The sequence below is a fragment of the Ascaphus truei genome, unplaced genomic scaffold, assembly GCF_040206685.1.
Source record: "Ascaphus truei isolate aAscTru1 unplaced genomic scaffold, aAscTru1.hap1 HAP1_SCAFFOLD_997, whole genome shotgun sequence".
Lineage (NCBI taxonomy): Eukaryota > Metazoa > Chordata > Amphibia > Anura > Ascaphidae > Ascaphus > Ascaphus truei.
In genome coordinates, this window is record NW_027457337.1 from 117,660 (window position 1) to 133,249 (window position 15,590).

At 48.3% G+C, this 15,590-nt stretch overlaps 1 protein-coding gene across 5 annotated transcripts in view; it reads right to left on the reverse strand.

Annotated features, from left to right (window-relative positions):
- Nucleotides 1-12,460, reverse strand: part of TOP6BL (TOP6B like initiator of meiotic double strand breaks) — a 108,984-nt gene extending 96,524 nt beyond the window's left edge. For 2 of the 5 annotated variants that reach the window (XM_075585243.1, XM_075585244.1), the window contains exons 1-5: nt 12,308-12,460; nt 11,445-11,586; nt 10,658-10,711; nt 6,465-6,574; nt 1,550-1,633 (exon numbers count right to left, since the gene is read on the reverse strand). In XM_075585243.1, coding sequence (XP_075441358.1) covers nt 1,550-1,633; nt 6,465-6,574; nt 10,658-10,711; nt 11,445-11,586; nt 12,308-12,328 — 411 coding nt within the window. In that variant the 5' untranslated portion in view covers nt 12,329-12,460. The remainder of the gene's footprint in view (nt 1-1,549; nt 1,634-6,464; nt 6,575-10,657; nt 10,712-11,444; nt 11,587-12,307) is intronic. The other 3 variants (XM_075585241.1, XM_075585242.1, XM_075585240.1) reach the window with 3 other exon arrangements.
- Between the last annotated feature and the right edge of the window lie 3,130 nt (nt 12,461-15,590).

Sequence of the window (15,590 nt, forward strand, 5' to 3'; positions counted from 1 at the left end):
AGGAATTTCTGAGGACAATCTACATTAAAACCACCTTTATCAACAATTTTACATCAAGGCGGCAGTCCACGCTGCTTTTTTGGGGGGAGGCCCTATTTTGATAATTACACATATTTAGTGTGTAATCCATAGAATATAAATAATAATCTATATTCGATAATAAATACATTCCTTTTCAATTTAAATCCGCTAAAAACTACAAATATGAGAACCCTGGAGAGCGGGGAATCCCCCAGGTACAGATGCATGAACAAATCCACATTCAATATCACCAGGTTTAGCAGAAGAGCCTCTTGACTCTTCATTTTTGTCTCTAAGGCTGCGGCCACAGTACCTGCGCTGCATGCGCGTCAGCGAGGCTGGCGGCGCGTGCATCTGATTCCCCTGGTCTGCAGGGAGCTGCAGACCAAAAGACAGGGGGGGGGGGAGGGGTGACGGGGGAGGGGGTGCGGCCGTGACGTCACCCGGCAGGTTCGCCCTCATTGGCTGAACCGCCGGGGGGGCGTGGCTTAGCACTCCGTCGCGACTCCTGATCACAACTCTCTTGCGAGCAGGAGTCACTGTCAGCAGAGCGCAGCGCCCCCCCCTCGCAGCGGTACCGGTCCCATTGTGCAGCGGCTATTGTCCCTGCAGCGTCCCCAACTGCGGGCGCTGCAGTAGCCAGCGGGGACCTGGCCTTAGGCCTCGGGGATGGTGCCTTGGGCCGCGCTGATCCACGCTCCTGCTCTGCCTCGCCTGCTCAAACTGGAGCTTTTTTGTGTCCTGGCAGGTGAGGCAGTGAGCGCGCTTTGGGGGCGGGGGCGGAGGCGGGAGGCGGGGCTAGTCCCTCGCTCCCATTGGATGTGAGCGGTCACGTGACCGCTCCTCCGCTCCCGAGCGGCAAATTTTAAATTTGCCTGTCTCTCCAAAATATCTGAGCCTCCGCACGCATGCGGAGTGGCTGCTAAAGCCGCGCTGATGACAGATGCAGTGGGTAAGTGCATCTGCTCAGCGTAGCTCAGCACGGCTCAGCAAGGCTCACCGTACTATGTCCCAGGCCTTAGGCTGCGGCCAGGGTGACGCTGAGCGGGTGCTCACGCTGACCGCGATGAAACACATTGCAGCAATGTGTGTGGTCAGCGTGAGCGAGCGCCTGTGCATGCTGGGCGCGTAGCTGCTTGCCAAACCAAGCAAAATTGAATTTGCCTCTCGCTGGCACGTCACGTGAGCGGTTCGCCCAATGAGGGCGAACCAGCTCCGTGACGTCATGGCTGCGCCCCCCAACACGCCGCCCTGCACACGCACCAAGCCAGGCACAAATCTCCCAGCCGAGGAGGGAGTGTGACGTCGGCGCGCACAAGCTCCAGCGTGCTCGCAGCCTTACAGTTCTATAGTGTAGTGGTTACCACATCTGATTCATACACAGACGATCCTGGGTTCAATGCCCAGAGAAACCATATCACATTTTTTGCCACTTCAAAATGTTAATTACATACGTTTATCTATACACATACACAACACATATGTACACATTTCTTTAAACTGGAAAAAAGAACATTAGTATATCTACCTTAGGGTGTACAATGCTGACCCTGTATAGAAATTGTAGTATTTCCAAACACTCTGTTCTCAGTTTAGCTTTTGTGTCATGCACCTATAAAAAAATCACACATTACAAGTAAGGAAACATATATTAAAAGGGTTCATTTAGTTATCAAATAGGATTATCAGGGAAAATCTCAGACAGTCTTCCGTTTGTATCTAATGTAGGGAGACCTTTTGACTCAAGATTATCAGGGAAAGGCTCAAATGTATGTGTGTATGTCTTTATTTATATTGCGCTATTAGTGTAAATAGCGCTTCACAGCAGTAATACACGTGACAATCATATAAATAACAAATAATACAAATAAAAGATCATGGGAATAAGTGCTTCAGACATAAAAGTGAAATTTTGGAAGTGGAGTCCCTGCTCCGAGGAGCTTACAATCTAATTGGTAGGTAGGAAGAACGTACAGAGACAGCAGGAGGGCGTTCTGGTAAGTGCGTCTGCAGGGAGCCAAGCTTTATGTACCATGTGTCAATTATTATCCACGGTGCTACTCATATGCTTCTTTAAGCAAGTGTGTCTTAAGGTGAGTCTTAAAGGTGGATAGAGAGGGTGCTAGTCGGGTATTGAGGGGAAGGGCATTCCAGAGGTGTGGGGCAGTCAGTGAGAAAGGTTTAAGGCGGTGAGGGCTTTAGATACAAAGGGGGTAGAGAGAAGACATCCTTGAGCAGAACGCAATAGTCGGGATGGTGCATAGCGAGAAATTAGGGCTGAGATGTAAGGAGGGGCAGAAGAGTGTAAAGCTTTAAAAGTGAGGAGGAGAATTGAGTGTGACATACGTAATTTAATCGGAAGCCAGGAGAGGGATTTCAGGAGGGGAGACGCTGAGACAGATTTAGGAAAGAGTAGAGTGATTCTAGCAGCAGCGTTTAGGATAGATTGTAGGGGAGACGGGTCAACTATCATTTGAAAAATAAAGCAGAGAGAATTTACTGTTAATTTAGTGTAAATCATAAATAAATACAATAGTATAATTTATAATAACAGAAAATTGACTAATACTTTTACATACGGGCAGTAGGAATTTCTGAGGACAATCTACATTAAAACCACCTTTATCAACAATTTTACATCAAGGCGGCAGTCCACGCTGCTTTTTTGGGGGGAGGCCCTATTTTGAAAATTACACATATTTAGTGTGTAATCCATAGAATATAAATAATAATCTATATTCGATAATAAATACATTCTTTTTCAATTTAAATCAGCTAAAAACTACAAATATGAGAACCCTGGAGAGCGGGGAATCCCCCAGGTACAGATGCATGAACAAATCCACATTCAATATCACCAGGTTTAGCAGAAGAGTCTCTTGACTCTTCATATTTGTCTCTAAGGCTGCGGCCACAGTACCTGCGCTGCATGCGCGTCAGCGAGGCTGGCGGCGCGTGCAGCCGATTCCCCTGGTCTGCAGGGAGCTGCAGACCAAAAGACAGGGGGGCGTGACGGGGTAGGGGGCACGGCCGTGACGTCACCCGGCAGGTTCGCCCTCATTGGCTGAACCGCCGGGGGGGCGTGGCTTAGCGCTCTGTCGCGACTCCTGATCACAATTCTCTTGCGAGCAGGAGTCACTGTCGGCAGAGCTCAGCGCCCCCCCCTTGCAGCGGGCCCGGTCCCATTGTGCAGCGGCTATTGTCCCTGCAGCGTCCCCAACAGTGGGCGCTGCAGTAGCCAGCGGGGACCTGGCCTTAGGCCTCGGGCATGGTGCCTCGGGCCGCGCTGATCCACGCTCCTGCTCTGCCTCGCCTGCTCAAACTGGAGCTTTTTTGTGTCCTGGCAGGTGAGGCAGTGAGCGCGCTTTGGGGGCGGGGACGGAGGCGGAACGTGGCGTGGCGGAAGGCGGGGCTAGTTCCTCGCTCCCATTGGATGTGAGCGGTCACGTGACCTCTCCTCCGCTTTGCCTGTCTCTCCAAAATATCTGAGCCTCCGCACGCATGCAGAGTGGCTTCTAAAGCCGCGCTGATGACAGATGCAGGGGGTTAGTGCATCTGCTCCGCGTGGCTCAGCACGGCTCAGCAAGGCTCACCGTACTATGTCCCAGGCCTTAGGCTGCGGCCAGGGTGACGCTGAGCGGGTGCTCACGCTGGCTGCGATGAAACACATTGCAGCCGGACAACAGGAGGTTGCAGTAATCGATACGGGAGAGAATGAGGGCCTGAGTCAGAGTTTTAGCAGTCGAACAACAGAGGAAAGGGCGTATCTTTGTAATATTGCAGAGGCAAAAGCGACAGGTTTTAGAAACGTTTTGCATGTGAGCAGAGAATGTGAGAGAGGAGTCGTGTGACCCCTATGCAGCGTGCTTGGGCTACTGGGTGAATGATAGTACTACCAACAGTAATGTGGAAGGAGGTAGTAGGGCCAGGTTTGGGAGGAAGTATGAGGAGCTCTGTTTTTGCCATGTTAAGTTTAAGTCGGTATAGGGCCATCCAGGATGATATTGAAGAGAGCCATTCAAAAACTTTGGTCTGTATAGCAGGTGTAAGGTCAGGGGTTGAAAAGTACATTTGAGTGTCGTCAGCATAGAGGTGATATTTAAACCAAAGAGATGTGATTAGGTCACCTAGAGAAAGTGTGTACAGGAAAAGAGAAGGGGTCCCAGGACAGAGCCCCGGGGTACCCCCACAGAGAGATCGATAGAGGAGGAGGACGTGTTAGCAGAAGAGACACTGTGTTACGATTGTGCTCGCCACAAACCGGGACCGGACTGCGAGGCTGAGGTGGGGTTATATAATCACCGACATTAGTCCGCGCAGACTGATCCGGAGTGCACAGTTCATAGTCGTACATAGCAGGGTCAGGATTGGAGAAGGCAGCATCGTCGTTATTCAAGCAGGAGTTCGGCAACAGGTAGTCAGGAGTTCCCCGCTTCAGCTTAGGAGCGTGAGCGCGGGGGTGGCCTCTGCACGAGGAGCGGGCTCGGCCCATGACGCCGGTCTCAGCAGGGGGAGACAACAGGCTGGCCGAAGTACACCGCGGGGCAGCGTCGGGGAAAACCAACGCTTCAGCACAGAAGTCCAAAGCAGGCCTCTGCGTGGAGAATAGCAGCAGGCTTCAGGAAACGAAGGATAACCTCTGCTAGGAGAGAATGCAGCAGGTACCAGGAATCTGTGCTGGCTAAACAACGCTTCAGCACAGGAGTCAGGAACAGGTCGCGTGGAGAGTAGCAACAAGCCTCAGGATAATCAGGAAACACAGGCCTCTACGTGAAGAGTAGTAGCAGGCCTCAGGATACTCAGGAAACACAGGCCTCTACGTGGAGAGTAGTAGCAGGCCTGAGGATACTCAGGAACAGGCCTCTGCGTGGAACTAGCAGCAGGCCTCCGGATACTCAGGAACTAGAGATGAGAACTAGAGAGGTTAGTACACAAGGAGACAAGCCAGACGGCTTGTGGCAGAGACAGTAACGTCCAGAGAAGGATTATGCTCGGCTCTGATTCAGAGCCAAAGCCCAACATATAAAGGGCAGAGATCCAATCACAGGGGGATGGTGTGTGAGCATTCCTCCAATGATGGAGCACAGGGCAGAAGCTGCAATTAGAGGCAACACATGTGCCATTGTTTGCCAGAGGAAGCTTTTGTAACTGCAGAGGTCTGCAAGGCTAGAATCAAAGCCAGGAGAGGATTCCTTACACACTGAAAGTACGATGGGAGAAGTAAGAGGAGATCCAGGATAGAGCTTTGTTCCGAATACCAAGAGTATGGAGAATGTGAAGGAGAAGAGGGTGGTCCACGGTGTCAATTGCTGCCGAGAGGTCGAGTAATATGAGCAGAGTGTAATGACCTCTGTCTTTGGCAGCATGGAGGTCATCAGTTATTTTAGTGAGGGCTGTTTCAGTCGAGTGAGCAGTGCGGAAGCCAGATTGTAGATGGTCTAGGAGAAAATGAGTGTTGAGAAAGTGGAGCAAGCGAGAGAATACAAGACGTTCAAGGAGTTTAGAGGCAAAAGGCAGGAGGGAGACAGGTCGATAGTTAGAAATACAGGAAGGGTCAAGCTTGCTGTTTTTGAGTAATGGTATAACTGTTGCATGTTTGAAGGAGGAGGGAAAGGTACCAGAGTAGAGTGAAGAGTTAAAAATGTGTGTGTGCGTAGGGGTTATAGTAGGAACAAGAGGTTTTAGGAGATGAGGGGGAATGGGGTCAAGAGGGCAAGTGGTAGAGGGAGAGGAGGAGATCAGCAGTGACACATCCTCCTCTTAGACAGCGGAAAAAGAGTCAAGGAAGGCAGGAGAGTTGGGAAGCGGTGTTGGATGGGAGGAGGAAACAGAGGAGATGTTCTGACGTATGGATTCCACTTTTTCCTTAAAATAGTCAGCAAAGTTCTGAGGTGTGATGGAGGAAGAAGAAGAGGCATCTGAGGGTGGTTTGAGTAGAGAGTCAAAGACAGAAAAGAGTCGTCGTGGGTTAGATTTGTGCGTATTGATTAGTGAAGAAAAGTAGGTTTGTTTAGCTTGAGAGAGGGCAGAGTTGAAACAGGATAGCATAAATTTGCCGTGAAGGAAGTCTGCGAGAGTGTGAGATTTCCTCCAGTGACGTTCAGAGAAACGAGTGGAGGAACGCAGCATGCACGTTAGAAATTTAGCCAGGGTCTGGGGTTAGAAGGGCGAGGTACTGAGTTTATATCTAATCTGGAATGATTTCCTTACTCCAGATTAAAAAAGACATGATCAGACAGTCCTGGGTTTATATCTAATGTAAAATGAACTGACTCTAGATTATCAGGGACAGGCTCAAACAGTCCTGAGTTTATATCTAATGTAGAGTGACCTCCTGACTGCAGATTATCAGGGGCAGGATCAGATAGTCCTGGTTTCAAATATAATGTAAAATGATCTCCCAACTACAGATTATCAGGTAATTAAAACTGAATAACACAAACCTCAAAATCTAATCGGAGAAGTGTCACTTCCATCAAACTATGAGGACAGTCGTTTTCTTTACGATGATGTATTATTCGAATTGGGAAGGTAGTCAGTAACAAGAGCATATCTGCAGAAACCACAAGTTAAAATGTTATATGAGGATATTGAATAAATGTTAAATGTGTCTTTTAAATCAGCACTAGTCCCCGATCCCTCTGAAGACTTTATATGTGTAATTCTGAAACCTGGGTCCCAAAACCCTGGCTTTATCTATCCTCCATTTATGGATATGCAATCTTTAGCAAAGAGACGAATTGGGTTTTTTAGTTGAGTTTTAGCGCCCGTGCGTTTCGCGCGGCAGTTTTTGCAGTAATTAGGAAAACGCTCTGAGCTTGGATCACATAAACAAATACACAAGTAAACTCAGTGTTAATTGTATTTAGTGACCTATCATGATAATAGATAACAAGGCGTAATATGATATAGGCTGTGTTGTGAGTATTAGTCAGTCAATCAGAATATATCGTCGTTGTATAGGTAAAAGTCACTAACTACATTCTGTGAGTACCGGGGAAAAGGCGATTCAATGTTCTTTTTGACATTATTTCAAAATCTTAGTTAATGAGTTTTATATTTTGGTAACTCTAAACGATGACTTAATTAGCACTTAATACGTTTTTCAATAGAAATATCAAGAAATTTTAAGTCTGGAAGAAGTGCACTTAGTGAGTTTTTGCCAAAAAGCATTTAATACGTTTTACCTCTACAAAGACAATATATAGATAAGTGTGTTTTTGTGTTTAAACAATTTGCCATCACCAACATTTTATATATTACAGTATATAAACTGTATGTTAACTTCTGTATATAACTTACTGCTTTAGTACAAATAGTTAGGGATTAGTGATATTAAGGAAATGATAATATACACAATATAATAATCATATATCATCTTCAGACTATTTTCTTAAATAGCCCCCAAGTCTCATAAAATGTGCCTCTATTTCTCTAAACCAGTATTGCTGGAATCTACAACCCCGAAAAGCACCCACTACAATCCCTCTCTGTCTAACCTTCTCAGTAATATTTATTCTCTGGAAACAGTGAGCTGTTCTTAACAACATCAACCTTAATTGGTTTTACCCTAAAAACAAAATCTAATCACAATTCAAGTCTCTAAACGTAACAATTAATTTCTCAACCAACGCGAACCAATCTAAAATCATACCAATAGTCATCGCTAGATTAGATCAATTTAACCAGAATCCAATGCTCTGGTATTTATCGGAAATGTTCAGTGACCGTGCAATAAGCGTATTGTGTACGTAAAATCAAACTGTTCAAACCGAGCCCTACAATACTACTCACTACAACATGTAGAAATGTACATCGTTAGCAATTTCTTGAAGACTTCACTAACGGCCCGTGGTATAAAATCAATTTGATACCTGACTGATCTCACACTTGAGTATTTCCAATCTGTTACCTAAAATGTTGTGCTATCCCAGCTCCGTGACACAGAATCTGTGAGGTCTATCTTCCCTGGGCTACATGGGATCTTACTGACCCGTACTGCTTTAGCAATGCTTTGTGGAATAGAGTCAAATTAATTGACTCTACCAATGACCTAAATAATGACAAATACATGCGGAATACATGCTCAAAGCAGACAAGACTAAAAAAAGCCCAATATTACTCTGAACATTTATATCTAAACACATCAAATCCTGAAATATTCTGGTAGGCTCTCAATAATATATTGAATACTTTGTGGGAGGAGCCACTTCCTTATTATCTAGACACAATCGTGACCATAATACTCAACCCCACTCGTATATCTGTACCCCCTCCCGACTGTACTCACCAATGTCCATGTATCCCAGGAGCTGAAAATGAGATTACACAGGGGTCCTAATACTAAAAGTAAACAACCCATTGTCTTAGTGCGCCTGTCATTGCTAAACCAATAGCATCCTTAATCAACTCTATGTTATCTTCTGGTGATATCTCAAAGCCTTGAAAACTGCTCCTGTCATCCAAATGTTCAAAAGTGGTTAAAAAAGCAATGTTTCCAACTACAGTACAGACCAATCTCTAGAGAAGGGGTGCGCAAAGTTTCCCTCATGCGCCCCCGTCTCCTCTCTCCTTTGGCTTGCGTCTCCTTTGGCTTGCGCCCCCCCCCCCCCTGCACGGCTCTGGCGTCAAATGACACAGCGGGTTCATGTGACGTTACGTTGCCATGACAAAGCCTCGCTGGAACTCAAACTACAGGCCTTCAGGGGCCTCTGTAACAGCCGTGCCCCCCCCCCCCCCAAACAAAAATCTCACGCCGTCCACTTTGCGCACCCTTGCTCTAGACCAGGGGAGCACAAACGTTTTGTGTTGCGCCCCCTTATCTTCCCTGCTGCGTCGCCCGCACCCCCCCTCCCTACCTTAGAGCTGCGGCAAATGGCGCTGCGGGGTCGTGACGTCATTTGATGCGTGTCACGTCACATGACCCCGTGGGTCATTTGACGCTGCGTTGCCATGGCGACGCATCACAGAACGGCTGAATCTGGGTTAGTAAAGTGTTGCAGAGGCCTCACGCGATCCCCCGGCATTTCATTTAAATGCAGTGGGGAAGCATGCGGGACCTCGGCAACCGCCCGCGCCCCCCAGCAAAATCTCCCGCCCCTCAGTTTGCGCACCCCGGCTCTAGACAACCTATACTGTCCAAAGTAATTGTCATACCCAACTAAGCAACTGTCTAAAAAGTTAAATTTTCTTAGTTAATTCTAGTCTGGCGTTCACCCAAATCACTCCATATCAAACCTCTTTAAAGTATGCAATGAGATCCAGGGAGAAAAGGAACATGGGAATTACACTGGTCCAATATTCATAGATTTTGCAAAGGCTGTTGACCACTGTATCATGTTGAACAAGCTTCGGTGCTCTGGAGTTTCCCTAAACTGGTTTGTCATAAAGGTCACAATATGTGTCTATCGCTGGCTCTAACTCTAACCACATAGATGTTACCAGTGGGGTCACTAAATGATCGGTTCTGGAGTCCTGTCTTTACCCTGTCCACAGTTTGTAGGACAGCTTTTATGCATACAACGTATGCTGATGCTCCAGCCTCTGTGACCTTGAATGTGTTCTGCAATCTGATTTCTCAAAGGTCGAATGCCGGCTCACTCAAAACAAACATTTTTAAACACTGACAAAACAGTAACCATGGTACTGGGGACAAAGGCTAAACGTCTAAAGATATACTGATGAGCGCAAACTCTAACGCTAAGCTAGCCTGCTATCAGGCTGAAATATTTGGGTATATGGCTAAATTCACAAGTAACCTTTGGTTTTCATATTGACATGCGGATATCCAAAATATACAACAAGCTAGGCCCACCTTACAGAAATAAATCCTGCCTAACTGCCATGGTCAGAAAACGCAGTGCACAAGAGATGCTAATGCCAATTATTATCTATGGGGATACTGTGTATTTTATTTATTTATCAAATGTTTTACCACAAAGTAATACATTGAGTATATGTAATACGTTTTCAAGTATGCACAGCACCCCAAATCCACCTCAGCAAACTCAATAATCTATACAATTCAAAATGCCGTTTCGTCTTATGTAACTACAGTACCCCGCATTGTGGTATGGTGACTGGGATGGGTTGGCTATCTCTCGAGTCCAAACGCAAGGTCAATTTGTCCTGTCTAACGTTAAAACGTTTTCTGGACAGATTACCCATCTAAACTCCTCACCCTTACTGTACACAGCCCGTAGCGCCTGAATTCCACCTCCAGGAGACAACTTTCTTCTCTTACCCGCACCTCTCATATGGACCAATTTACCTGAGTCTCTGAAAACCAACACCTGTTAAAGATATTTCAATACTTCTGCTGTTTCTCACTATGAACATGTTTTTAACAGTAATATCTAACGATGTCCTCACGATATTCTGTAACCAGGACTTACCTCAAAAGGCGTGGTAAATATCAATGTATTTCGCCTGTGACAAACTATTTTCTAAATAAATAAAGTATTGCCTCTAAATATGTCCTGCTCATTTTACAATTTTTTATTTTAGTGTTAAAAATTATAATTTGCCTAGGGACATCTCTAGTGCCGGAGGTTGCTATGTTGTAGCATTAATAGGATCACCCTTTTAAAAGACAGCATCAGCTGCACCCATAGACTTTAATAGTTTAAATCCTTACCCATTTGAAGATCTTTAAAGATGTCCTTGTGCAATATATCTCCACCAACTGAAACTGTAAAATAATGGTACTGTAATTACAAATTCAGTCCCACGTAGGAGGAAAGAGACCTAATGACAGGGACGTGTTTAATGGGTTAAAGGGTCAGTCCCACCTAGGAGCAAAGTGATCTAATGACAGTGACATGTTTAATGGGTTAAAGCAGGGGTGCACAAACTGGGGGCGCAAGATTTTCTGGGGGGGCCACGGCAGTTATAGAGGTCCCACATTCTCCCCCAAGGCATTTAAATTATATGCAGGGGTCCTCGTGAGGCCCCTATAACACACTTACCTTACCTTCCAGCAACGCATAGTCATGGTAACCTGGCATTAAATGACGCCGCAGGGTCACGTGACATCAACGTGACGTCACATGACCCAGCGCGTCATTTGATGCCAGGGTCGGGCAGGAGGGGGACGCGAAACACAGAGGAGAGCAGGCAGGGGTGCGCACAGGGAAAACTTTGTGCACCCCTGGGTTAAAAGGTCTGTCCTACATAGGAGCAAAGTGACCTAATGACAGGGACGTGCTTAATGGGTTAAAGGATCAACTTTGCGGCCCTTTATAAATAATATTTTCCTGATCATTCACAGGACCGTATCATCGCCACATTCATGATTCAACTATCACAACTTTGCTAAGCACCCGGCAGATCGACAAATTGTTTTCGCCAGTTCCCTTTTTCTCATCTGACGGGGCCAGTCCCAGGCAGAAGCAAAGTGACCTAATACTCCATGGTATACGTACTGGTTGTGACACAAAGAACATGGCCTGGGTCGTGGTCGGACGTGTCTGCCTTTAAAGATATAGATATTGTTCTGTATGCCGACTTGATTCCCGTCTTTCTCTGTCCTTCAAATTTCAGGTAGAGGAGAAGATATTCTACAACCTGAAAAAGAGCGGTTTCCCTGTTACAATCTCCAATGGCACAATGAACATTTTAACATCCAGAATGCTAAATGAAGTCCGTCACTTCCCAATAGGGAGCGGTCTCATACATGGAATGTTCTGCTCTTGGAATCACCCATTGATAGGGTCAGTGGCTCCATCCTCTAATGCAGTGTTTCCCAACTCCAGTCCTCAGGGAACCCCAACAGGGCAGGTGTTAAGGATATCCCTACTCCAGCACAGGTGGGTCAATCAAAATGACTGAGCCGCTGACGGACCCACCTGTGCTGGAGTAGGGATATCCTTAAGACCTGGCCTGTTGGGGTTCCCTGAGGACTGGAGTTGGGAAACACTGGTCTAATGTGATAACAGGTGGTCTTATGCAAGGGATTTATAATATAAGGTAAAAAGGGCAGTGGCCCCTCCCTGTTATGGGACAAGGGGGCTTCAGTGAAACTTTCCTCTTATGTAATAGAGGGCGTCTCACACTCAGGATTTATAATGTATGTTAATAGCGTCACTGGCATCTTCAGTTTGTGATAAGAGGGCCTGACACACTGTGTTTATATTATCAGTATATAGAATCAGTGGAATCGTCCTCTCGTCTCAAGCATGGGGTTTATAGTATAAGTTAATAGGGTCAGTGGCACATTCCCGTTACATAATAAGAGGGCGTCTCAAGCACACAATGTGTAACATAAGGTAAGAATTCTTGACAGCACCTTACACACTGCTTTCTCCATAACATAAACTTCCCGTACTGCTAATTACTGGTGTCTGAGGAGCAAAATATACATATAAATATGTCAAGTAAATGTATTCATGGAAAACATATATACAAAAATCTAACATGTTTATTATTTTTTGCTGACAATTTAGCTCTTTGTCTTGGAATTGGTATTATTTCTAACTTTCAAAATAAAATATTAAAGATATATATACAGTATATACAGCTCAACCCCCCTATAACGCTGTGCTTGGGGTCCAAAGAATCACATCGCGTTATAAGCGGATCGCGTTAGAAATAATGTACGATTGTATGCATTGTACAATAAAGTATTTAAGATACCAATAATTGTGTTGTAAAGTATTCATAAATACAAAAATTGGGAGCCGCGCGTGCATCGCGTTATAAGCGGATTCGTGTTGTAACGGATCGCGCTATAACGGGGTTGAGCTGTATATATATATCCTCACTTTTATTTTCTCTATAAACATATCTATATATTAACATACTCCCACACGCATGTGTGTGTGTGTGTGTGTGTGTGTGTGTGTGTGTGTGTGTGTGTGTGTGTGTGTGTGTGTGTGTGTGTGTGTGTGTGTGTGTGTGTGTGTGTGTGTGTGTGTGTGTGTGTGTGTGTATATGTATGTATGTATATGTATATATGTATTTGCTAATGGTCCTGTTGGAGACTGAAATATTGGAACTAATAAATCTAATAAGTGCCAACCCATCAGTTTTGTTTAAACGAATGGGAGTGCCTTCATCCCGTCTTTGACTATATAAATATACTAGCTGAGAGACCCGGCGTTGCCCGTGAGTTAAATTATCCGCTAGGAGGAGGGTGGGGGGGAGGAGGAAGGAAGGGTGGGGGGGGTGAAAGGAAGGGTGGGGGGGGTGAAAGGAAGGGTGGGGGGGGGTGAAAGGAAGGGTGGGGGGGTGTGAAAGGAAGGGTGGGGGGGTGAAAGGAAGGGTGGGGGGGTGAAAGGAAGGGTGGGGGGGGTGAAAGGAAGGGTGGGGGGGGTGAAAGGAAGGGTGGGGGGGTGAAAGGAAGGGTGGGGGGGGTGAAAGGAAGGGTGGGGGGGTGTAAGGAAGGGTGGGGGGGGTGAAAGGAAGGGTGGGGGGGGTGAAAGGAAGGGTGGGGGGGGTGAAAGGAAGGGTGGGGGGGGGTGAAAGGAAGGGTGGGGGGGGTGAAAGGAAGGGTGGGGGGGGTGAAAGGAAGGGTGGGGGGTGAAAGGAAGGGTGGGGGGGTGAAAGGAAGGGTGGGGGGGTGGGTGAAAGGAAGGGCGGGGGGTGAAAGGAAGGGTGGGGGGGTGAAAGGAAGGGTGGGGGGGGGTGAAAGGAAGGGTGGGGGTGAAAGGAAGTGTGGGTGGGGGGGTGAAGGAAGGGTGGGGGGGAAAGGAAGGATGGGGGGGAAAGGAAGGATGGGGGGGAAGGAGGGATGGGGGAAAGAAAGGGTGGGGGGGTGAAAGGAAGGGTGTTGTGGGGGGTGAAAGGAAGGGTGGGCTGGTGAAAGGAAGGGTGGGGTGGGGGGGTGAAAGGAAGGGTGGGGTGGAGGGGTGAAAGGAAGGGTGGGGTGGGGGGGTGAAAGGAAGGGTGGGGTGGGTGAAAGGAAGGGTGGGGGTGAAAGGAAGGGTGGGGTGGTGGGGGTGAAAGGAAGGGTGGGGTGGGGGGGTGAAAGTAAGGGTGAGGTGGGTGAAAGGAAGGGTGGGGTGGGTGAAAGGAAGGGTGGGGTGGGTGAAAGGAAGGGTGGGGTGGGTGAAAGGAAGGGTGGGGTGGGGGTGGTGAAAGGAATGGTGGGGTGGGTGAAAGGAAGGGTGGGGGGGTGAAAGGAAGGGTGGGGTGGTGAAAGGAAGGGTGGGGTGGGTGAAAGGAAGGGTGGGGTGGGTGAAAGGAAGGGTTGGATGGGTGAAAGGAAAGGTGGGGGGGGTGAAAGAAAGGGTGGGGTGGGGGGTGAAAGAAAGGGTTGGTGGGGGAGTGAAAGAAAGGGTGGGGTGGTGAAAGAAAGGGTGGGGTGGGGGGGTGAAAGAAAGGGTGGGGTGGGTGTGGTGAAAGGAAGGGTGGTATGGGGGGGTGAAAGGAAGGGGTGGTGTGGTGGTGGTTAAAGGAAGGGTGGTGTGGTGGTGGTTAAAGGAAGGGTGGTGTGGTGGTGGTTAAAGAAAGGGTGGGGTGGGGGGGAAAGGAAGTGTGGGGTGGGGGGGGAGGAAGTGTGGGGTGGGGGGGAAAGGATGTGTGGGGTGGGGGGGGGAAGGAAGGGTGGGGGGGAAGGAAGGGTGGGGGGAAGGAAGGTTGGGGTGGGGGTGAAAAGGAAGGGTGGGGAGGGAAGGAAGGGTGGGGAGGGAAGGAAGGGTGGGGGGGGAAGGGTGGGTGGGGGAGGAAGGAAAGGTGGGGGGGAAAGAAGGGTGGGGGGGGAAAGAAGGGTGGAGGGGGGAAAGAAGGGTGGGGGGGGAAAGAAGGGTGGGGGGGGAAAGAAGGGTGGGGGGGGAAAGAAGGGTGGGGGGGGAAAAGAAGGGTGGGGGGGAAAGAAGGGTGGGGGGGGTAAGAAGGGTGGGGGGGAAGAAGGGTGGGGGGGGGGAAGGAAGGGTGGGGGGGGAAGGAAGGGTGGGGGGGAAGGAAGGGTGGGGGGGAAAGGAAGGGTGGGGGGGGAAGGAAGGGTGGGGGTTGGGGAAATGAAGGGTGGGGGGTTGGGGAAATGAAGGGTGGAGGGGGGAAATGAAGGGTGGAGGGGGGAAATGAAGGGTGGAGGGGGGAAATGAAGGGTGGAGGGGGGAAATGAAGGGTGGGGGGGGGGAATGAAGGGTGGGGGGGGAATGAATGGCGAGGGGGGGAATGAAGGGTGATGGGGGGAAAGGAAGGGTGTGTGGGGGGTGGTAAAGGAAAGGGTTGGCGGTGGGGAAAGGAAGGGTGGGGGGGTTGGTAAAGAAGTGTGGGGGGGTGGTAAGGAAGGTTGGGGGGTGGTAAAGGTAGGGTGGGGGGGGTAAAGGAAGGGTGGGGGGTGGGTGGGAAAGGAAGGGTTGTGGGTGTTGGGGGAAGGAAGGATGGGGGTTGGGGGAAGGAAGGATGGGGGGGAAAGGAAGGGTGGAGGTGGGAGTTGTAAAGAGGAAGGGTGTGTGTAGGTTTTTGGGGGGAAAGAGTAAGGGTGGGGGAAGGTGTAAGACGAATGGTGGTTGTGAAGAGGAAGGGTGGTGTGGTGGCAGATAAGCAGATAATTCAGTGACATTAACATGCAATTTATGTAAGGAAAAATTTGGTAACTTTGCGACACATGCGTGTTGTGCATG